At 41.2% G+C, this 25409-nt stretch overlaps 1 protein-coding gene across 1 annotated transcript in view; it reads right to left on the bottom strand.

Moving 5' to 3' along the window:
* Positions 1–12722: 12722 nt before the first annotated feature.
* Positions 12723–25409, bottom strand: part of cyribb (CYFIP related Rac1 interactor Bb) — a 40757-nt gene continuing 28070 nt past the window's right edge. The window contains exons 6-12 of the mRNA XM_085468166.1: positions 21541–21680; positions 20047–20124; positions 16288–16404; positions 16105–16184; positions 15898–16024; positions 15750–15820; positions 12723–13532 (exon numbers count right to left, since the gene is read on the bottom strand). Coding sequence (XP_085324292.1) covers positions 13469–13532; positions 15750–15820; positions 15898–16024; positions 16105–16184; positions 16288–16404; positions 20047–20124; positions 21541–21680 — 677 coding nt within the window. The 3' untranslated portion in view covers positions 12723–13468. The remainder of the gene's footprint in view (positions 13533–15749; positions 15821–15897; positions 16025–16104; positions 16185–16287; positions 16405–20046; positions 20125–21540; positions 21681–25409) is intronic.

The raw sequence follows: 25409 nt of genomic DNA, 5'->3' as shown, positions 1-25409 counted from the left end.
TATCAGCCTTTAAAGACACTGTGTATGTGTTATTTTTTTCTTTTTTACACTAGTCTAAATGGATTAAAGAGATTATGAGTGGCATAATCGGACATAATCAGAGATATTCTCCAATCAATACTTCTTTTTTTTCTTTACTCTGCAGCTCCACAGGCCTGTCATAGTGATATGCATCGATTTTCTTTTTTTCAAAGCACAGCAAAGCAATTTAATATCATAAATTTCATCAGAATTGATGCAAATATATAATTTATATTGATTTGGTAGGCTTTCTGCACCACAACCTCTTCCGCCGAAGCCGTGGCGAGGACACAGCGATGATGGCTCGATTTCATCTGATAAAACTATGACAATGAGATCAAAATGTAACAGAACATGTGAGAGGAGTAAAACCTGTGACAAATAAACTCGTTTGTTTAAATGCAGACTATCACACACACTGCGAGGGTTTGTAAGGGAATAGTTTACAGTTTAGGGAAAATGTTGATCCGTTTGCTTGGTTAGAGTGCGATAAGAGGACTGATAGGATGTCCCAGCAAAAGTGGTTGGAGCAACACCGTTATCAGCCAAAACTGACGGTCAAAGCTTCACCGCAGATACCAGTGGTCCAACCGAAGGTCCAGATGTATCACTCTCAGGTCCTGTGTCATTTCTTTAATGAATTTTTTCTTTCGTATTGCTTAAGAAGATGAGTTTCAATGTACGAGGGTCTCCATCATTTCCACACCGTCATGTGAAATACTTGCGAGAATAAAAAAAAAACAGAACTATTTCACCATACACCATCACAATAACTTAGTGAGACCACACGGCCGGGCTTCTCACATGAACGTGTGCTGTTCTGTCGGATATTACTCAGTGACAGGATGGCTGGAAGCACAACCTGATGGTGGAAACCGTGACCACAGTTGCATCGTCATCAGGACTCAGGGTCATGATTTATGGACCGATGGAAAGACAGAAAACGGTCGACTCCCTTCAGGACCTCCATCGGAGGAAATTGCATTAGGCAGAGTGAATGAAAACTGCAAGTGGAAGTGAATGTGACAGTTTTGTATATACAGACAAAAAAATAAAGAAGTCCAAGGCAGGCAGCTTTGAGGTCAATCTTGGTTTTAAGTTGGAATTTATGTGTTGTGACTGGCATGTCACAAACACCTGAAAAACTTCTCTCAAAAGTGTCAAACTTAAACATACTTAAGGGAAGTTGATCAGTTGGAAATAATGCGCTTTAGCCTGGATGAAACAAGAGAAAAAAACCTACTGACCATTATTATTCATGTTAGTCTTTGGGTTGCCAGATTGGAAAACTCTATTTAGTTAGTTGTTTTCTAACATAACATGCCATTTCTTTCTGGCTCTGAAAAATGTGAATAATAAATACTTTACAGTTAAAGTACGTTGAATCAGATGTTTTAGTCCTTTATACTGAAGATTAAGCTGTGTTTTAGTGATTAAACAAAACAGGTAAAGCTGGGGGAGAAAAAAAGAAAAAAAGCATGGCCTTTTGTGCTCCAGTAACGACACTGTTAGTAAGTAACTCTGAGTCTCATAACACACATACAAATTCATGCAAGCCCTTTTTCTCTAAGCCTATGCACCTTTACCCCAACACACTCCAATAGATGAATCAGGGTAAACTCAGGGTTCATTATCTTCAACATGTAGGAACCAGGGATTGAACCACCAACTTCCAATTAGTAGATGATTCTCTCCAGCAGTGGTTCATCACAGATTGCAGTTAAAATAAGATTTTATTGATTACTTTAATCTCACAAACAAGCCCCTGTTAGCTTAGCTTGGCAGTATTATATACACTGCTCAAACAAAAATGAAAGGAACACTTTGAAAAGACATCACATCTAAACATTCACACCAGTGGCCTGCTGGAGGTCACTTTGTAGTGCTCTGGCTGTGCTCATCCTGGTTGTCCTTGCACAAAGGAGCAGATACTGGTCGTGCTGATGGGTTAAGGGCGTTTTGCAGCCCCGTCCAGCTCTCCCAGAGTAAATGCCTGTTTCCTCAATCTTCTCCATGCTCTTAAAACTGTGATTTCTTTCCTTGGGTAACAATGGCACCACCCTGGAGGAGCTGGACTACCTGTGCAACCTCTGTAGGGTCCAGATATTGCCTCATGCTACCAGCAGGGACACTGACACTACAAAACTAGTGAAATAAAAGCATATTTGTGAGCGGCCTCCAGCTGTAAAATCAGACCTGTTTGGGGTAGTCTCATTGTTGTTAATTTCATCAGTAATATCGAAGCAGATAAAATGTATTAACTATCCCCTTTAAATGTGCTATATGTTGTCATATTACTTAAATATGTCAAAAATTCAATGAAATTAACATTTAAGTGCTTCTTCCCCCACGTCACTACGTCAATAACTTTTTTTAGACTTGTACATAAAAGTGAAGATAAGTAGAAGTCTTTGCACATAACAGCTTATAAAGTAAAATTCTGTGGAAAGTGAAACTTAAGTGAAATTTCGGTGGCACGCTGCAGCAACCTGACATGCTGCTGTTTGCAGCTTGCGTGAATGGTTGGAGCCTGCTGCTGGAGGTCAGCGAGGTTTGGCGTGCTCTGCATAATTTCTATACATTTCTGTTTCTTAGTAAGGAAGTGACAGCCGCTGAGGGAGACTCTCACACTCCTCTGGTGTCTTTTCACACCAATGTGTGAAGTAAAAAAAGTGTGAGCACGTGTAAAAAAATTTAACTGGACGACAGGATTACCACACAGGAGGGAGGGTATAAAAACAAAGTTCCCTCACTGAAATCCTTAACTAGATCTAATTATTAATGCAGTTAGCCATACATGTGTGAGCTCTTTGAAGCTAGACAGTAATTGTTGAGAGGTCTCAGTTCAGTGGATAGCCTAACAGACCGTCACTGCCCCCTCTGAAGTCTCATCAGTGGCACGCATGAAAAAAAGAGAATCAGGTTATCAGCTGCTACGTGGACATTTAGGTTTCATCACGTTATGTTTCCGAGCTCTTTAAGCCAACACGGACGAGGTCTATGAAGAAAACTGCTGTAACCATCAATTAAGTGGCATCTGTGCTGACAGGATAATAGATGATTCACATGTAAAAGGTCTGACACCAAACGGCACAAGAGCGTTAGAAAGACTACCAAAAAAAAAGCGTCAGTATTCTGGAGACCTCTTTAAGTTTGTTTGTTTTTTTAATTAGGCAAATTAAAGATTGATTTTGGATGTTCAACAACTCCACAATCCAAATCATGACAGTTTCTCTACACTCCTGATAAGAAGAGACCGTTAGGTTAATTAGGTGTGTTTCCTCTTTACAACCCCAATAATTCCTCACACCGTCCGGATACCGAAGCTTTTCTTGCTAAAATAGACGAGTGCTCTGCTCTTACGTCGCAGCTTTTTAGATTCTCAGTAGGGAGTTTTGGTAAGGAGACAAACAAACACATATCACATACATAATATCCTTATGGATCTTAAAGTATTCTGATTCTGATATCCTATGTGCTATTGTAGGGAACTCTCCAGCTTAAAATATAACAAGTAAATGTGTTTCTGCACGTTAGACTGAAGGCTTGTTTGGATTAGTTTGTGTCATGTCCCAAGAACATGGAAATTTTATTTTCTGTTGATTAAATGTTGAAAAAAGTTCAAAGTTAATGTTTTTTGCCACATTGAATATTCATAATTTTGTTTTTCTTTTTGGACATGTAATTGTCACTAATATAAATTTTACATTCACGATTCTGCTTTGAAATATTGTTAATATTAATCGAAGATTTACGCCTTCTTCAGTTATTGAACTAAGAAGCTAAATGAAAGTTTTTATCTTCTTAAAGTTGGACTTAGGGCATTTTCTTTTATTATTATTACTCCAGATGTGGACTATGCTTCCCTCTCTAAAAAACAGGCTTCTTGGTATAAAACGTCCACTTTCTTTGAGAGTGTTTAAGAGGAACTTGGCCTGTGCCTTCTTACTGAAGTGTAGCAATACTTTCACTGACTCTTAGTTCCTGATAAAGCGTTGAAGCTTTGCCCAAGCAAATAGTCCTATCTGCTCAACGGACCGAGATTACGGCACCCTTGGTTCAGTCTGGCTGGCATGAAACGTGATCCTCAATGAGCCGTTAATGTTTTGACACGACTGATTAACTAAGACTCCCCCGATTAAAGCAACGTACAGGAGGAAGTGGGATTTTTGAGCAGGGGCGGGGGGGTCTCTGCATCTGTGAGTGTGTTTGTGTGTGAAAGGGGTGGTTGTGAGGGTGGCAGGGTGGTCTCAGAGGATAGCCGTTGTCTTTCTGAGAAAAGTGAACTTGTCTCACCCAAGAGACAGATGAGCAATGTGTTAGGGCCTTGTGGTTTATGGACAGAGCACGGCTCTCAGGCTGCTGGGGTTTTCACTGGAATAAAAGAAGAAACTCTTTACTCGGAAACAAACTGACAGTTGTGCCCGTTCTCTGTGACACACGGGAGTGGAAATGTCAAACTGTAGAGCATCACTTACACGTGTCTTCAGAAAAAAATAATTATAACTTGAGCAGAAAGGAGGAAAGGAGGCGGCTTTGCCCTCCACGAAGCCAAAAAGTCGAGTGTTTTGTAATAAAGCGAATCTCCTTTTCACTTTTCTCTAAAACACTAAACCGCATGGTGAGATGTTCTCTGTGAGGTGTGACCAACAACATAATTCACTTCCTCTGGACGCCGCTGTATAGCTCCATGTTCCCCTGCGAGGGGCCAAATGTTAGCTCATCTTCCAAGGCCTACTGTGTAAATAACACAAAGTTCCCTGACACAGGAAGATTTCACCCTCGGGCGTTTATGGGAAGCCTCACAGGATCACTGAGGATGAAAGGCCGCCCGTGTTTGGCTGGTTTTTCTGGTGTGTTTTAGACAGAAGACATAACGGATAAAATCCAGCAAGTATCATCCCAAACAAACACAAATGAGGGGATACAGTGGGGGAAATGATGATTTGATCCCCTGCTGAATTTGTGAGTTTGTTTATTTTGTAGTTTTGGATCAAATCATTACTTCTTCTACTGTATCTGTTTTACTTTTAATTCATTCTTCAGCTGCTCGCGTTAAAGGAAAACTAACTGCCCCGTATCAGTAAACTAACATCTTCTAACAAAAGCTAAACAAATCTGCATGGAAACAGCGCGTGAGGCTTTTCAAATTCCAGGGAAAATTCTTTCTGTTTTTAACCTAGCATGCGTGCACGATTTTTGCAGAAATGCAGGTGCAAAGAGGGGAAAGGTGCATAACACAACAGATCAGAAATGCACCTACAGTGATCAGAAGTGCAACATATTTCATTTCTGGCAGTCTGCCTCTTGTTGTCTGCAACTGAACACACAAAAAAAATTCACTTCTTGGCACTGAATTTTTCCTTTCTTGTTTTCCAGGGGAAAAAACACAGAAAATATAATAAATTTTATTTTAAGAAGAATAAGCTGTCAGGCTACATCTTAATTACTGCCACAGAAACAATCCCAACGTGGTCGTGAACGAGCGTGGAGATTTTTATCATGAGGAATTCCTGCTGAACGAGCAGGACTCAAACGAATTCAGTCGGTCACATCAAGAAAACATTTTGAAGGCTATAAACTTCAAGGACAAAGGAGCAGCAATCCAACCATTCGAGGCCAAGATCCCCGTCAGGAAATATGTGTGATGTGAATAATATTTGCTTGACAAATACTTTAAAATTTAATGTGGCAACACTTGACCTTCAAACAGCTTCGGGATTATCTCTTTTTTTTCCCTTTGTGTGCCTTCTTTCCCTCAAATCATCCACAGCATCAGTGCACACAGACATAACTCATCAAGTATGAATAGTGTGCAAATTGAATAAATTTAGCACTGTTCAAAACAAAAGTTCAAAGTGCTTTACAAAGTTTAATCCTATAATAAAACATTTGTAGACTGCAGCCAAGCGAATAAAAATCACCCATGAACATAATAATGAAATACAGGCTACAACAATGACATAAAACAACAACTATAAACCAGTAATAAATAGATGGATGAGATTTGCTGGTGAGTGCTAACATAAAATAAACAGCTACAAAGCTACTGTGCAAAAGTCTTGAACAAGCCGCCTTTTTTTCTTGTCCTTTTTTTAAGGTGAATTCAAGAATATTTCTGTGCAGGTTCTCAGTCGTCCAGGTCATGGTAATCTGTGTTTGGAGAGAAAAGCAACTAGGCTTCTTTAAGTTTCTTGAAGATGTTTCACCGCTCATCTGAGAAGCTTCTTCAGTTCAAAGAGGAAAGCAAACAGGGAGAAAAGGCACTGAAATTCTGTGAAAACAGGTCTTATGGAGTGATTAACCCAAATTTGACATTCTTGTCTTACATCATTGACAGTACATTCAAATGAGGTCAGGAGAGAGGTACAACAGTGAGAATCTACAGCCATCTGTAAAACAGGGTGGAGGTGCCGTCATGGTTTAAGCTGCATTTTAGCCAGCGTTGTTAAAGTACAGTAAAACCTGCAATAACATGTGAAAAGCATCGGATTTGCAGTGGTTTCATTTTTAGCATGATCCCAAACACACTGACAATGCAGCAAAAGCACACCTGGATAGAAAAACACACAATGTAAAACTATCAGTTATGCACTGGCCTCCCCAGAGTCCAGACTTCAACGTAATGAAGCAGTGTGTCATCATCTCGACAGAGAACAGAACAAAATGCAGCAAACATCCAAAGAAGAGTTTTGAGTGTTTCTTTCAAGAAACATGGAGAACTCTTCCTGTAGCCCCGACAGTCTCGGTCGTTGTGTCCTCGGGCGAGACACTTCACCCGTTGCCTACTGGTGGTGGTCAGAGGGCCCGGTGGCGCCAGTGTCCGGCAGCCTCGCCTCTGTCAGTGCGTGTGTGTGAACAGGTGGATGACTGAATGTAGTGTAAAGTGCTTTGGGGTCCATAGAGACTAAGTAAAGCGCTATACAAATACAGACCATTTTACATTTTATGCCTTTTAATATATTTTAAACTTAACCTGAATTATCAAGCTTCTCCAGGTCAACTGATGGGGAATTTTTGTGACTAAAAATCGTACGTTTCATTTTGCATTATTATGAAATACAGTTATAAATGATTTAGAAGTTGTCTCCAGCTGCTCTTTGCCATGTTACAGTTTTTTCAGGCTGTTAATTAAAACACTGAGAAAATAACTTCAGCAGAAAGAAAAAAGAAATATGGAGTTAATAAGTGGAAATTTTGAGATAATGACAAAATTATTTAAAAGATCTGGCAGTGGTGTAGCTCAATAGGTAGAACAGGTCATCTACTAATTGGTGGGTCAGTGGTTTGATCCTTGGCTGTTCTAGCTTTCATCCCAAGATACCAAACTCCAAGTTGCTCTACGATGCATCCATCGGAGTGTGAATATTAGAAAGGCTTGGGTGAACGAGCCAAGTTGTATAAAGTGCTATAGAAGAACCATTTAGGACTTTATGGATGTCCTATAACACACCAGCACATTCACTGCATATACATATCATGGAGGAGCGTGTTGAATCAAACCCCTCACCGAGTAAGACAAAGGGCTGCCACACCTGATGCGTGGCCTTTTGTTACCTAAGCACCTCCCACTATTCTCAGCACTGCTGATTCTCCTTGGGACCCCGGGGTTTCCAATCAGCTGCATGTAGAAGAGAAGCTCAGATTTCAAAGCAATCATTTTAATGGTCAAACAAAAACATTTTCAGGCAGATCAAAGGTAGGTGAGAAGAAAGTTCTCATAATTTGATGATATAGATTGAATCTGGGAACTCCAGTTATAGCGGGTGAGATTCTGTGTGTTGCACTAATTAGCTGATATCTGTGTTTGCAGGATTTAATCTGCGTGAAGGTCATTTTCCCAAGCTTGCTGCTCTTATCTGATACCATAGACATGGTCCTTCCCTTTTTTCCTTCTTTTATTAAGTCTGTGGCTCTAGTGACAGAGCAGGGATGCTGTGGGTGTAATCAGCATTTGCCGATATTCACACATGATCTGATCCTGTAGCTTCAAGCATCAATCTGTAATAACATTTGGAGGTTTAATACACTTTAAAAACTTCATTAATTCAGTCTTTTTCTTCTTTTTTTGGCTTCCACGCCTCCACGCTGCTCCGTTATGATCATTCTCAGGTGAGAGGAAAGGTTGACTTTGATATTAGATTGAATACAGCTCAGAAAGGCTTCATTCGTCTGGACAGCAGGGCCGCCGTCTCCGCCTGCAGCCCCGATGACGCAGTGAAAGCTTCTGCATGGAGGGTCACGGTGGGTGGGAAACAAGGTCAACGCTCCCCACTGAGAAGGAGTCACGGTGACAAAAAGGCAGCTATTCTGTGCGCGTCGCATGCCCTGCAACCACGTTTGAGCTGCATTTTAAAAATGCAACAGAAGCTATACACCCCCACCCCCACCGTGCTTTTCTATAACTCTCCCTCAAGGATTTTAAACCCACCCAAGATTAAACCGCTCCGCTTGCCTCCCATCTCCTCCTTCACTCCCTCTCGTTTCCTTCCCTTTTTTCCCCTCAGTCTGTTAGTGCAGCGATGCTGCAGAGGACACACCCATGCACGCTCTGCTGTCTGTCTGCCTTTGACCCTGAGAAGTTTTGCTGCAGTGGCCACACGAGAGTGGCCCCCTTCTTTTTGCTCCCTCTCTCTGTGTGTCACGACTGAAAAGAGGAGGAAAAATAAAAAGGTTAGGAGAGTGAGAATGATTAGAAAGGATCTTTCTTTTTTACCGGAGCATGGATGGAACAGGAGAAAACCTTTAATGTGGAGGAAAGGAATAATGGATCCTGAAAAGCTTTTTTTTGGTTTTAGATAAAGAGAGATGACCACTTGTCACTGACATCGTGTAATTATGTTTCTTAGTGAGCCATTAAGTATAGCAGACTTTGAGTGGTCGTAAAAGGCGAAAAGAGGACAAATGAAAAGCTCATTTAACAAAGGTGTTACTGGGGGAAATGGATGCTTTTCATTAGCAGACAAACAAAACAGTACTTTTTTGTCTTGTTACTATTATTTTCATATTGCATAGGAGAGAGGAGAGGATTATTCTACTGCTTGTTTATGTGTACACTAAATATGACTCTACAGACTACAGCCGTTTAGTTTAGCTCGGCATGAAGGTGGAAACTGTGCACAACAGCAGGCCTGTTTGTATCTCTAGTGCTCGGTAATTAACCCTCTGTGCAGATGTGAAGTTTACGTGCACTCATATTGGGCACGAATGTCATGGTAATTTGGGGATTTTAATGATTTATTTATCGGTTGTACAGCATACATGTTTAATAACTTTAAAAACAAGAATTGGGTCTGTAGGTTTTCATTTCACAGGCTCAAATATATATACATACGTCTTCACTGATATTTCGTTAAATGTCCCTTAGGAAGTTGTACCTTTTTGGTAGCGATCAACAGGCTGGTGGCATAATTCTGGCTGGATTTGTGACTGCTCTTCTGGACAGAATTGGTCAAATTTTTACAAATAGTCCACAAATTTTCCAAAGTGTTGAGTTTGGGGCTTTGTGAAGGTTTTTCCAGGAGCTTAATGTCATAATAATCCCTGCTTTATCCATCCCAAACCACTTTTTATATGTCTGGGATCATTGTCCTGCAGGAACATCCAACTGTGTCCAAGTTTCAAGTTAATGAATTTGGAGGTAGTCCTCCTTTTTATATTATTCCATCCACTATGTGTAATGTAGCATTACCATTCGCACCAAAACAGCCCCGGAGCATGATGCTACCACCACCATGCCTGATAGTTGGTACAGTCTTGGATTTGAAAGCTGAATAATTTGTACTTATGTTCAGTTGTTTGAAGTAATGAGTATTGGTCAGTTCAATGAGAGCTGTCAAACAAATCCTCTTTATGCTGCCAAAGAGAAACTACCAGCTGTAGTAAGTCATGAGCACTAACCAGAGGTTAATGGGCCTTGGCCTTCTCAAATTAAAAGACCTTGTAGAACCTTCAGCACAGCTTACTAAAAGTTTTACTTGATTGTATGTATATATTTGAGCCTGTGTGTACACTTTGGACACTGTGTGGATTATAATATCTAAAATAGATTAAAACTTGTGCACCCAGTCCTTGTTTTTAAAGTCATTAAAGATCATTCCACCCTGGAAAAGGAACAGTTGAAAGAAAACATTAAAAGACAAAAATCACCACAAACATTAATGCCCATGATGAGTGATGAGACCACAACTGTAAAGTGTAAATGTAGACAAATCAGGAAAAGAAAGCAGGGCAAAGGACACACAGGAAGTGGATAGAAAGTACTGCCTGCTCAACCTCGTACTAGCTCTTAATGCTTTTGTACCTCTATCAGACTTCCGGTGGTCTGAAGAGGACAGACAATAATCACGGGCAGAAAGAGGAAACTGAATGAATGTCAAGGAACTGAACTGTGGACATGTGGTTACATTGGGGTACTATTATTAAACCCCCAAATGTATAGCTCACAGAGCCCATTTGAAATGGGATGCTCCAACCTGCTGCAGTTTAATAATGCAAAAACAATTACCTGCAAAACCCAACACAAGATTCTAGGCCAAACTGAATCAGCTGAAACAAACAAACAGGCACCTAAAAGAAAACAGGTGTAGGTTTGGTGCTGTTGGAGGAGAGTGCCACACCTCCCTCTATATGTGCAGGTTAGCCTAACACATTAAATGAACCTTAAAGAGGGGGCCCTTCTCAGTTTGTGCCTGTACTGTAAATCAGAGACTGACTAGTGAACACAGTGCAACATTTAGCAGCTAAAGAGAAAAATACATCCCTCAACAGGTGGTGGAGACCAACAACATAACTATAAGAGACTCACGTTCATCGGGTGGCCCAAAAATGGTTGCTCTGTTGCACCTGCTGACAGATTAAACTGCCAACAGGTTCCTATAATCAGCTGTTACATCCACAGTTCACTCATTATTTTTTCTGTCATCCTTATTAACCTGCTCTGTCGTCATTCATCCTTAGTGTTGACTGGCTGTGGAAGCCCGGGTTGTGATTCATCTACTTAGCCTCCAACAACATCAGCGTTGATCATCAGGTGCTTTTGCAGTTTGTTTTGAGCCATCACTTTAGGGACTGTTAAAAGCCGATTTCCATGGGAACTCACAGTGTCACAAATATAAAGTATCACAATGAAGGATGCTCATATTAAATGGTGCTTAGGCACCAGACTCTTTTTTTTCTACTGTTGACCAGATTACTTTTTTCAAGTAACGAGTAAAGTAAGGGATTACTATTGCAAAAACGGTAATTAGATTACCGTTACTTTCCCGTAGGAACGCTGCGTTACTGCGTTACTAAAACCGTGATTTTTTGCTAGAATGTCTCATGACAGTGACTTAAGCGAGTGCGCCGTTAGTGACACCAGCTGTGTGCAGATCAACAATGGATCACATATCGATTGTGGGAGAGAGTATGAGCGTGCAGCATTTAAAGCGTGGAAGCACTGACCTTACTTTGAGTTTGATTCCATAAAAAGTGACAAAAACATTAGCGTCCATCGTGCGTGGGAAGAAAACTTTTTACAGCGAAAAAACCCCTAAACTTCCGAGCAAGCACCGAGTGTGCAACAACATAATGGGAAACTCACAGAGAAACTCGCGGATTCTTCCACTGACCGCGGCACACCTGCACCAGGGTAAACCTCCGCCTACTCCACTCCTGCTTTACAGGTGAAAATAGAGCAACAGGACCGCTGAGTCTTTGACTTTATTTATTTTCTGCTGCGTTTTACTTGCATCTATTTGAAAGACTGAGTGTAAACACAAAAAATATTTTATTTTATGTGCTGGAATGTGCAGAAAATAGGTTTAAATGTTAAACTAATTTATTCAAGTCAGAGAATGTTGCATATAATTTAATTTTTGCTTGATGCATAAAGTTAAAAGATTAAAACTGATAAAACAAGTTAAAAAAGAGACTTTTCCATTTGATTACATTTTGTATGATAGATTATGCAGAAAAAGTAGAATTGGGCTGAAAGATCTATCGCTTTATCACCTCTTCAGGTTGTAAATCGTGTTTCTAAAAAGTAACTAAGTAATTAATTACTTTTGAAAATAAGTAATCAGTAAAGTAACGGGATTACTTTTTTGGGGAAGTAATCAGTAATTAGTTACTGATTACTTTTTTCAAGTAACTTGACCAACACTGCTGTTGACTCTGAGTGATGTCAGCAAGAGTGGATATACCTAATATGGTCATCTAGGGCTGCGAGCACAGAAGCTCCACCCTCCTTCCTAAAAGCAGTCATAGGGGTGCAAAAATGTCCTGTTTCAGTCAGACTGAACTGAGGGGCTTTGTCAAGACCCACCATCAGTAAATAAATCAAATCATGCTTAAATTACATTCAAAATACAGGAAAAAAGGGTTTTCTGCGCTGTAATTATCAATGCATTAATGTTAAGTCAGTCCTGCAGGTAGTGAAGGTGGATTTCACTTAATCCATTTTATTAATATTCTGCTGCGTTCGGCTGGTTTCAGTTATTTGTAACTACCATTACTTAACATCAACCCTGAGAGCGTTATTGACCTTCACATGAAGGTGAACAGACATAATTTGGCAATTAGATTAAGAGGACTGCTTTGAAGTGTTAAAGTTGCTTATTTTGGTTTTAAGTTTAAAAAACTGTGTGTCACTGAGTTCTCAATCTTCCCCTCCGGCCGCCCGGAGACGGCGAGAAGAGATCAAACCTGACGAGTCGGGGTCGTAGAAAACAAGAGTTCTCCTTTTAATTTCTCCAGCCACAACATACTGTGCATGTACAGTACACACTCCCAGTTTTAATTTGATTTTGAACGTATCACAGTTTAAAGTTTTCAACTAAAAAATACAACACAACTAAAAAAAAACAAAAAAAAGACATATGCACAAATTAAAACCTATAAAAAATATAAAAACAGTACTCTTAATCTCAATTCAACAAGTACCATTTCAATAACAAAACATTTAATTATGAAAGCACAAAAGAGCAGACAAATTAAGAGGAACCATTGCTTTTGTTTTGTTTTACTTTAAATACAAGGAAAAGACTATTTTGTTTCGTAATCATGCAGAAGATGGAATTAAATAACAAATCAACCAAAAATAATATATACGTCTCTATATATCTCTCTGTATTAAATTTTCAAGTCAGAACTCCCGTCCCCTTACACAGGGAAAAAAAAGAAGACATGTTTAAAATAAAAACCGGAGCATCCACAATGCTTTCATTAGCTGCCATAGCGGCATGGGCTTTTATCGAAAACATTACATATCAGCGACATCTTTTTGGCACCAAAAAAGACGTTTACAATGGCAGTAGCATTTTGCAGTATAAAAGAGGGCGGAGCAGTAGCTCTTTTCCATTTAAAAAAGCAAACAAAGGAAGAAAAAAAAAAAAAAAAGACAACATTCTGTGCAGCGACATTCGAGAGAGCGGCGTCTCCCTTCAGCAGTCCTAGCAGCTCAGTCCTACTGCAGCATGCTCTTGATAGTCTTGTTGGTTGATTCATCGTTTAAATGCTTGGTTGTGTACCTGCAGGCGAGAGAGAGAGAAAAAGCAAATGTGCACTTCAGTAGAAGAACAAAGAGTGAAAATACTGAAGTATTATGAACAAAATATGCTCGAGCTCTCAAAGTGAAAGTCCTCGTTTAGCTGAAAACGTCCTCTTCAACGGGGTAAATGTTAATACTGAAGCATTTACTTTCGTCCACACTGGTTCCTGATCTGGTGTCAATCTCCTCCAAACAGTAGAAGGCAGCTTTCTTCTCCTTTAACCTTTTGATCCGACTTAAGCCTCTTTGGATTATATGTAAAGATTTAAACTGTTACTAAAAACAAAACGTCCGATGGGAAATCACACTTGTGAATGCTCTGGTTTCTGCTTCTCGAGTTGTAACATGTTCAAGGTTTGTTCTGCTAAAAATGAAGTTTGAAGCAGTTTTTTAATATAGACTTTATAGACTACACAGAAACAAGAACTATTGCTCTGCCAGGAACTCTTATTACAAAGTAAGGAGTTATTGTTTCTGCAGTATTTGTACCTTTAAAAGATTCACACTCTTTAAATCTGAAGGCTGTGTGTTTTCACGTGAAGCTTAATTTGAGTGAGAATGAGTCGACACTGTTAACAAAAGGAAGCATTTCCACGTCTTATCGATCAAAAGAAGCGCTCCGAGGCTGCGTACCAACGCCAAAGCCACCACATGATGCAATTCTTGCCTCAGTTTGTGATATTTTCTTTAACTCCAGTTCCTACTAATTTTTCTCATCATGATCAGCAGCAGGAGCAGCAGCAGCAGCAGCTTCCTTTAAAGACTCCAAAAGTGTTGTGTCTGCAGCTCACGTGGGAGAGCAGGCGCCCCGTATACTGAAACCTGCTCTGAGGCCATATTTTTAAAAACGCTACAATTAAATAAAAAAGAAGAATCATCCAGATCTGGATCAATTCCAAGTTGGGCCATGCTGGTGGTAAAATTTTCATGTAAATCTGCCCGCAAGATTTTGAGAACTCCTGCAACAACCTGACACACCGGCCCGATCTGCAGTTTAAATATTGATGAAAATAACAGGAAGCTGCAGTCCTGCTTTGATGCGGCTGCTAATGAAGCTGAAACATGGCAAAGAGCCCCAGTGTTTGTATTACTGTATTTATTTATTATACATTGATAGCAAAAAATGAAAGTACACCCTCTGTCAATTCTAAGGTTTGCACTATCGGGGCATAAAAGTTATCTGGTCATTAGCAGGTTTTAAAACGAGGTCAATACAGCCTGAGATCTGAGTTCTGGGGTTTTTTGCAGTTTCTCTGAGCGCTGCTTGATCTGATCCTGGAGTGAATTAGCTGGGATGTCCACTCCTGTTAAGACTGACATTGCACTTATCTGAATGCTTCAGACCAGCAAACTGTCAAAACCTCTGTTCTTATAGAGCTGCTCACACTTGCTGATGATCGTTAGTCTATTGCATTTGATTAGCAGCAGCTGGCTGCTACTTGCCCTCTTAATTCCTGAGGAAGCAGTAAGGATGTACTGACTGCAAATAACGACACAGTGTAATGTGCCATGATGTTGTTCGTCTAAGCCCATCTTAGAAATGAAAGAGTTTGTACTTTCCTTTTACCTTGGCTGTGTTGTTTTGATACAAACAAAACGGTAAATTAGAAAATCTTCCAGTAAATGTCAGATAAATAGTGCAGTAAAGTGAGCTTGAACTTTGACTTCATTACTGTCCAGCACTGCATGTGTCTAACATACACTATCATCCTCCGTCACATCAGTGTGGCAATCACTGAGAGAAAATCTGTCAGCTTTCGCATGAAAATAACCTCGTGTGGCCCGGTAGAGCCGGCCCGCCTCGGGCTCCCCACACACACAAACACACAGATGTAAGGTCGACTCAAAGCTGTCAGCAGCTGCGAGAGCGAGGTGAGGTGGGTGAAATTTGTGAGGGCGCGAGGGGACCTGGTGTCACATGTAATCGACCTTTGTGGAGAGGCTTTGACACCCAACCCGGATCAGGCTCACAGCTGACCGAATCCCCCGCTGGACGGCGTGGAGGATGAGTCACTGCGCTGAAGGGGATGAGGTCTGTCTGCTGCTTGTGAACAGGAACCAACTCATCCAACTCACAGCGTGAGCAGCCTGCTCCTGTTCGGTTTAAAAGCCTGCTCACGGGCTGCAATCACATTTCACGCTGGGCAGCAGGGATTTTTATTTTTTATTTTTTTTAATAATCGGAACAAGAACTGACCTGAGAGCGTTGAGAAGGCCTTCTACGCTGTTTGGCGGCTGATCTTTGAGGACTTTGATGCAGCCTTTCATCTGTGGAACAGAAAGAGACCGTTAGCTGTAGAAGAAGCTGCGAGTGAGAAGTTTGGCGTGAACGTGTCTACACTCACGTCGATTTTGGACGACTTGGCGAACGCTCCTACGGGATGGACGTAGTCGTACAAGATGATCACCCCGACCATCACCCTGAGGCAGAAGGACACCGTGTCCTCGCTTGTGAAACGGCTGCGATACTCCCTGACAGCAGGAGGAGGAAGAGGAGGGATAAGACGCAAAGCCGTGAATGGCGTATTTAACACGCGGAGGAGGTCACTTACGGTGTTTCCAGCATGACTTTGCACACGCTCGCCATCGTGCTTAAGCAGTCCGTCGTGTTCTCGATGGGCAGGTTCTTGTTCTGTAAGGAGGGAGGAATGACTTGAGTGGATACACACACACACACACACACACACACACTAAAAGAAAATAAAGTATCCAATATTTTTGTTTCTGAGTCTCACCTCAGAAACAAACTTCGTTGTGCCGTCACTTAACGTCTTCAGCATGGGCGTGGCATCGGCGTAGAAGAGAGATATCCGATTGGCCAATTCATTGTTGACTTCATTCTCACCTTCTGCCTGCAAACAAAAAAAACAAAGCTTGAATTCACTGACTGCATGTTTAGTGTTCTGGACCTCTGATCTTAAAATAATCAAACTCAAACGTGGTTATCTCTGTTATTAGAAGAGCTGCCAGTTAAAGCTACTTTACAAGGAGACTGAGAAAAGAAAGCGACCACGAAGGTGGCCGTGTAGCTGACACGCTTGGAGGGACATTAAAGCCACTTTGCGCTCTACACTGTGACGATGCTGTGAAACTTTATTTAAAAAACTCTGAATGAAAAGGTGCGAGAGAACATCAGGATGTATTATTAGTTTATTTGATGCGAAGCAGCTTTAACAGACTGTTTGTGCAGATGAAAAGCTGCTTCGTTAAATAAAACACCGACAGGAAAACACTGATATAAACCCTGTGACACAGCCCTCCTGCTCCTCCCTCCCCCGGTTTCCCAGCTGACTGCCGCTTTGCCGTTTCAGATGAGACGATGAAAACACCTGGCGGACAACAAAAGAATAAGGCGTCTCTTGAACAGCCTGTTCTAAATTTGTCTGCGTATTTAAATAACAACAACACTTCCTGCCTTCATGAGAGCACTGACGGAATATGAATAATCGCCCCAAACTTTCAAACCACTTTGGATTTTTTAACAAACGATGATGACACATGAGCTCAAAGAATGTTTGAGCCGGGACAGTTGCGTTTCATCTCGGATGTCTGAATGATTCAGTCGTCTGAGCGCTGACTAAACCGAGTGCGACGGAGCTGCGAGGAGGGACGGCGGCCCGAGCGTCTTTCAGCGTTGACAGGTCCTAACGACAACTTGTCTGGGCCCATTTGTCTAATGACATGTTCTGCTTTAAGAAATAAAAGCTCCTGTCAGGCGGGTCTGAACTGAGTGCAGTTTTGGTTTATTTTTCCTCATATGCAGCTAAAAATGACCAATTTTACTACCCCACGTTTCCCTCAACCTCTGGCAGACCCAGGCTCAGGGAGGTGCAGCCATCTGCCATGACCGGTTGGGGCTGAAGGGAGGACGACAAGACAAAAAACACATCTATGGTATCAATTTGAAAACCGTACATCACCTCATTCTCGAGTTATGTTCACAAAGTTGGGTGTCCACACAGCAAGGTGCATATGTGCAAAAGTGCACAGAGTAAACTAAAGCCTAAAGGTGCATCCACATAGGACATCTCTTTGTAGCTGATGGTCACTCTATTGGAGATTTCAGGCTCCAGTTGCCTGGGTAACTCTGTAATGCATTTACCACCCCTTTATGTGTCGGTCAAGGTTATCTTAATTCACTTCAAAGTGCTGAATGACATTGACTTTCTCTGGTCTCCTTACACATGGACAGCATGGGAAGTCCTTGCATGTAAGTAAGAGGCACACATAGACCTACATGAAGAGATCTCATTTCTTCATAAACTGAATTTGCACCTGGACCTCACTCATCACAGTGATGAACAGGTAGAAAGAAAACATGACATTTTGACCGTTTTACCGGGAAACGCACAAGCGAAACAAAGTCCATTAAAGCGGCTCTGCTGCTTTAATGGACAGTCAGTCATAACAGCGAGGTAGCAAGCACAATGCGCAGCACTGACACTGGCATTGGCCTTCATTATCAAAGTGAAGAAAAGGTAAATTACAGGAGAAATGATTATACACGTGTTTAATACCAGGTATAAATACTACTCCACTTTCCAAGAAGAAAGTATTTAACCAATAAATGCTGAGCTAAAATTCATGCCACAGTCGTTTCCAATGCTTCGATATTTCCTGTGTTCTATTGTAAATAAAATCTGGTTCATAAAAATCTGTAAATCATTGCATTCTGTTTTTTAAATTTACATTTTAAACAACATCAGCTTTTTTTGGTACGCCGTTTGTATTATGCCAGTTTAAAAATAAATAAATTACTGTCAGTTTAACTTTAATCTGTATTTAAAGTAATTTGGGGGCTTATCCGGGATTTATGCTTCTGCGTTAACAACAAACCCTCCACCACAACTTATGCCAGAAGCTGCCGTGCACTTCCCTAGAAAAATAACTGTGCTGAAGGTATCACTGTGACTGGTCCATTCAATACTGTTGTTTCCTTCAACTTTTTACTCTGCCACCATTTATGAAAGATACTGGAAGATAATGGCTTAACTTGAAGAGGGAAACCACAATAACAACAACCAGTATTTCAGCAGCAAAACTGCAGAGCTACACATGCAAACCATAAAGGCGACTTATGTCATACATTGATTCAATGCAAGAATAGCAAATAAGCTATAAGCTGCCACAGATGTCTCCCTCTGATGAGGAACGGAAGTCATCAAAGCCACCAGTTTGTGCTGACAAAAACAGAAATCTTACAGTTGGTTAACCACTGCATCAGCCGGTTAGTCTGTTTGGGTGCTTTTGGTATTTCAAAATATAATTCTGAATCATAATAAAAGTGTTAACACCAAAATCAGGAACATTAAGACCCAAACCACTCCTTTCGAAACCACCACTGACACAAACAGTGAGTTTTACCTGACAGAACATGGGAGTTGTTAGTTTAATTAGCGTGACTTTTTTCAATTCACACCCAAACTAACTGCTTTAATAACCATAAATGCACAACAGCACAGACAAACCATCTGGTCAAGCCAGCAATAGATGAACCATTCCCATGTTTTGCAAAGAAAAAATACTCGTTTTGCCAATGGAGTCTGGTGGAGTGAAACAGCTTCCCTTCTTCATCAGAGAGAGCCATCTGTCGGCAGCAAAAGCAGTGATAATGTTCTAAATATAACACACATTCAAACCGACACCGATTCTCAAGTAAGGCCAACGCTGATGGTCAGTTGATGCTGACCATGTCCACAGCACCACGTGTGTTGAGTTTCTGCAGCAGTTAAAAGCTGAAGTGAAAACCGTTTAGTCAGTAAAGTCAGTGTGGTCCGTGTAAAATAAAAGAAAATATAATTTGTGGGTCATATTTTGATTTAAATAAAAAGTTCTTGCAACATCACACACCAGTCATTTTAGTCATAGTTTTCATCGTTCTTTTTTTCTCATGGAAAAGAAGACGATGAAATGCACTGACACTTTAGTCAGTGAATAAAAATATTAAAAAAACCTAAATATTCTGGAGAAGCGAGACACAATCAGAACCAACCGAGTGGTGCAGAGAGGTGGGACAAGTTTAAAAGTGATCCAATCGGAAGTAATGTCCTTGCACAGTAAGGTTAAATATGAACAATTTTATGTGCCCACGGGAAAGGGTACAATCTGCCATGCTCCCCGTTTCTCATAAAAGTGCGACAAAATGTCAACGCCTAAGAGGAAGAGAAGAGGAGACATATGGATGCATTTCACAAAGAAAATAAGGCACTCACCAGTAAAACCATGAGAAACTTTCACACTTTATATTTAAGTCAACTGAATCAAGTTTAGTCTGCTATAATCTTTCGATTTTTAGTCGACTAAAACTAAAAGAATTATAAGATTATTACAGACTAAATTATGACAAAAATTAAATAAAATTTTACTCAAAAATAACACCATCTGCTACGCTCTAATAGCAGATAAATGGACTGTTAAACCAAAACAAAGAGCTAACAGATGCTAAAAAAGATAAAGGAGAAATTGTATGTCAGAGATGGGCGCAACATGCTCACCGGTACATTGTTGATCCGCATTCGACTCAGTGTTCTCCTATAGTAACTGAAGTCATTCTGAATGGCTGGATTTGTCATCTGCAAAACAGAAATATAAATATTATATATACAGATATATGTAAGCTTGGAGGCAATCTAATACAGAGAGAGGGGAGAGAGACAGCCTGCAGCCGGACATTCAGCTCTGGATCAAACACACCATCGTCATGACAGAAAGCTTTAGCCAACAAGGCAGAAATGTAGCTTTGGGGGGGAAATGACATAAAAAGAGCACTGAGACATTCAAATCCAGTTCAGCACATAAAATAGTAATTGTATGACACTCATTCTGCCCCCTTTTACGTCCACATCCCTGCTCGCCCTGTCAGCAAATATTTGGTTTTTTTCCTGCTGCCGTGAGCTTTGGCTATGGGTCTCATTAAGGAGAGGCGAGGTTAGAGTGAGCACAGGATATACGCAGGCTTATTCTCTGACGTTATGCACCCTCAAAGCCTCAGATAAAAGCCACAAGGCTCCATTAGCTCCTTTGACATGACTCCCTACAATATATGAATCATCTGGTTTTCAGTGTGGAGCCAAACTGACCACTTTTTTTTTTTTTAAAGGGAAGCTGGCCAACCAGAGAGCTTCTTTTCAAAAGTCACCACAAGCGAGTGCTCGTCATGTGGCTAATTATCCTCATTCCTGCACGAGCTTGTCACAGTCAAAGCTGCGCTGACAGCATGCTAATCCTGCTACAATAGACTGGTACTCAGTCTGCGTCCACCGCGTCCACCAGGAGAGACAGGCTTCTTCGCCAGGGAGGGGCTGCACAGCACTCAGACACTTTAACTAGGTCAGAAGCCCGTGCATGGGTGTGAAAGATTGATGAATGGGCCTGGCATGCCACCTTGCACCCCCTACCTTCATGTTTTTCATCCTGCCAGCCTGGGTAGTGGGCACTAATTGGGACGTCGCTGCAAACCGCCTCAGGGAGTCGGGGAGCCTTTTTTTTTTTTTTTTTTACGTTTTTGTGTCAAAGGAGCAGGGATGTGGGCCCAGTGTCTTACAAGATGAGTGCTCACACAATTATGTTTCTGACAATGGGCATTTGAGCGACAAACATGCTTCAATCGCGGCTTCGTTTCAGCAGTTTGTGTCCAAATTCAAACCAGATCAGTCTTTTAAAGTTCCCTCTGCCTGTCGTTTATATAAAACCTGCCACGCTGTGAAAAACTTGGCTCGGGCAACAACAATTTGCAGACCTTTTTCCCCTTGCAATAACCCTTATTGGCCATTTCACTGACATCCACAGTATCATAAACAGCAGAGCAGTATCAGGGCTCTAATTAAATGCTAATCATGCGCTCACTGGCGGCAGCTTAAAACTGCACAGAGCTAAGAAAAAAGAAAAAAAAAAATCAATCCAGGGGCATCAGTAGCTTGTTGGACGATTGAGAGCAAAGCCTACAGAAGCAGCTAAAATTTGACACTTAAAGAAATAAAGAGCCATACTTTAAGCTCGTCGAAGCGCAGCGTGAAGTGGAGGATCTCTGCGAACTGCTTGGCCAGCGCCTGCTCCCGCTCCAGGTGTTGAGTCGGGTCGCTGTAAGTCTCGCTGGTCAGAGCACCCAGGAGGCTGTGCAACGCTGCCTCTGTTAAAAAAAAGACAGACATCTGTGGTGAACCTGCATCGCTGTCAGAGGACCTCGATTGGGCTTTTACTCGTTTAATGAAGAGCCTGACAAAAGCCTTGAACAGAGACAGTTTAGCTGATGTGTGTAGTCTTCCAGGTCATCAGTCAGAGCCACTGAGTAGTTTTACATTCAGGTTTTTGCCATTCAAGCGCCAGGTTAACAGCTCAGGCAGCACTATATGCAAAAATGCAAAGGTCAGGGGAAAGAAGAAGTGCTGCATGTAGCATGGCAGAGTGATCAATATTCAGGTTTGAAAAGGAGAGCAGGGCAAGAACAATGGAGGAAAACATGCAGCTGCAGCTAATAGTTATATTCACTGTATAGTAATGGTTAATAGCTCAGTTACACTAAAGTAAAAAGAGGATGCCACAGTAATTTTATTGGCAAGATACATTTAATTGCATGTAAACTCAATGTGCTTAACATTTAAAAAAAATAATAATAACTGTGGTTGCCCAGAGATTTTTCACATCTGTCAACCTCTGGGGAACCACATACAGTCACACAGGTTGATAACAATTGGTGAAGATTTGCAAATATCTGCAGACAGGGTCAACATAGAGAGACAGACAACCATTCACACCTATGGGCAATTTACCAGTTAACCTGACACCACTAATTACATGTCTTTGGACTGTGAGAGAAAGTCGGAGTACCCAAGTATAGAATGGTTTATAAAGCAAACCATTCTATATTGTGAGAGGTTTCTGCTCTGCTGATTCCGTTATATGTGTTATATCACTGTAAACTGAATAGCCTCACATTTTTAGAGAACTTGGAAAAAAAAACATTGAATTTCCTGCAGTTCTGGGAAAATGACAAGCTTCTGTGACTCTTCAATTTAAAAAAAGCTAATACGTGGAAAAACATTTTTCCAATTAAATGATAGAAAAAAAATACCTAAAGAGTCCTAAAGTAATACAATTACATAATTACATGAGTTAAGTCATGTATAAGTGGAAAAAAGAAAGAAAACTCGAGTCTTTCTTCGTCTCTTTATTGTTGGGCCTTGTAGGAGGTCAAGGAGCAGCCTGATACGTGACCAGTGCAGGGTGTCGGCAGGCTGTAGCATCCTGATTAAGACATAGACAAATAATGAGGCAGCGGTGGTGCCCAAACAAATAATGAGGCAGGGGGGCTTTCCTGCTCACATGCAAATGAGACATGGGACTAATTATCTCATTGGCATGAAATGGGTGGGGGCAAGATTTCATTCAAGCAGGATTACACTCATTGTTTTGACACTAAGTAAATACAAAGCCTGTGCCATGCCGTGACATAGCATACCCACGGACCAATGATTAAGCATGCAAGAAGAGCACCGGCAGGGAACCAGGGAGAGGGAAATGTGGCGAACAACTTCCAAGCAAGTCAAGTTATCAGACAAACAGATCTTGTTCAGACACATAGTTCTGAAGAAGAAAACTAAAACTAAAACTAAAAGAGCTTTGAAGCCCAGAGGGAATTTTATTTATAGATGCAGACAGTGCTTAGAATTCAGTCTAGAAGCCGAAGGGAGCCTTTAGTAATGATATAACCCAGACAAGCTGAACATCTGATGCAATAAGCTACCAAATGGGCACTTTAAATAGACTTGTCATTTGTAATCAACAGTAACTGTAAAATACACGATGCGCATGTCAGCGTAACCCAGGATCAGTGTGATTCAGACAGCGGTCTACTTAAAATAATCTGAAGATGACTTTTCGAAGGACACAGAGCTGGCAGTGCAGTGCGGTAAATTGAGCACGTCTGCCATTCAGTAATGACTCCCATCTGCTTGGGCTAGCGTTCGCAGCGAAGCAGCTGATTAAAAATGGCCTCAGCACTGCAGCCCCCCCCCCACACACACACACACACCCCCAATCCTAGTCAAAACAGAAGTTAAGATGGAGCTGCTTAAAGGCCCCCAGAAATGAGCCACTCTAGTATGTTGGGAAGTCGTGCGAGGGCGGGGCGCTGGGAGATGTCTGATCTCGTCAGGTCACGGCGGAGCAGGCGAGCAGAATGCAGGCATGTAGACTGTACTCGCTGAGAGGGGCGGGGCCAGATGACAGCGGGACTCAAGGACTTTTCTAGATCCTACTTTTTCCTAGGGGACAGACTCGAGAAGTTTTCACCGTTGTTAAAAGGAGCAGATCTAAATTTAGGTATCGACAAAAGTTCTGTGAAGATCAGTATCTCAAAGCTACGTGGCTGTTATGAAAGAACAAGCTGGAAGGGGATAAATGTTCATCTATGCCATATGCAGAGCCTGCTACCCGAACAAGGTCTTCAGCTCTACAAAAGAAAACATCAGCTATTGACATAACTGAACAATTAAGCGATTAATCAAATTAAAGTGTATTAAACAGCCGGGTGCAGCTTCTGGGGACTACCTGAGGGTCTGGGGAAGTCCCCAGGTTCCTCCCAGTCCTGTTCTTGTGTTTGCATTTGCAAACAGGAACTCCTGAGTGAAGTAACAGCCAGCAGTTGGTAAAGCAACAACACCTCTTTTTGTGGTCTTTCATTTTCTTGTAATCCTCCTGTAATTCTCTCTATACTGCTTTTTCTGTAGTGGATGCTATCAGCAGGTTTTCTCCTTCAGTCCTTCAAGATCAACTTTTTTTTTTGTTCCTGTTTTCTTCCATTTTTAAAGGCTAAAATTTACGTGTTTTGTCTGATGTTTTATCCATGTTTACACGTTCCCCTTTTTTTTTTTTTTTTTTTTTTTTTTTAAATCGCATTTGCAGGTGCCATATTCATGTCTTCACACTATCCAGGCCCCCTAAGTGTGGACCAAACATTCCATCATCGTTACTCTCATGCTGGAAAAGGCTTAAAAACACACTCAAAATAAATGGAGTGCTACTTTTCACAATTACTGGATCCATAAAAAAGCATGTCCATAAACATAGGAAGTTTTTTTCAGTCTTTAATAATGCATAATCTGTGGTCTATGACATGGTTTTCTTTCTATGGTAATATTAAGATGTCACCTTGGAGCTTAGGTAAGCTAATTACCTGTTAAGTTTCAGCATTATAATAAAAATTAATCCAACTATGCACAGTCCAACTTTTGCCACTCCTAAATTTTTGACTTCTGGTCAAAATCTGTATAAAGATATGAGCTTTGAGTCTAAAGGTTTGTTCTAAGAAATGTACATTTTTATACTGAAGCCAACTTTAGTGTTGGTGTAGCAGGATATTACTGTCCCCGATATACAAAATTTGTGATTTTTTTTTATGTTATTATCTATTCTTGTGACAAATTTTAGGATTTCCCATGTATACGTCTGGATTTCAGTGCAGTAAAACGTGTCCGCTCATTCCAAATGCATAGGTTCTCCTCTTTCAGGGAGTCCTGTTTGGATATCACCATCCTGGCGCCTGAAGCCTAAAATCCAGGCAGGGAAATAGAGCAGCGCTCGAGACTGAGATTTGACCTACTTTGTTACATAACAGCCATCACCAGGCTGCCGCCGCCACTGTCGCCCACTGACTGCCTTCTCCACCGCCACTGGGATTATGGGGTCAAAGGGGTTGAGGGCACTGACGCATGCCGGGTCCCCTCCCCTCAAGCCTCAGGGTCATAAGAAGATCAGGGAGCAGTGAGCTTACACCCCCACCTTGAATCCATGCTAATAAGACCCTACAGAGGTCGATGCACAGTGCAACGCAAGCAGCATGTTGAGACGGTAGCATGTA

Source organism: Copadichromis virginalis, linkage group LG9 (assembly GCF_057382275.1).
Source record: "Copadichromis virginalis isolate Kocher_CV1m ecotype Utaka linkage group LG9, C_Virginalis_male_GT1.1, whole genome shotgun sequence".
NCBI lineage: Eukaryota > Metazoa > Chordata > Actinopteri > Cichliformes > Cichlidae > Copadichromis > Copadichromis virginalis.
Note: the sequence above shows the minus strand (reverse complement) of the source record. Positions and strands in the feature narration are given on the sequence as shown.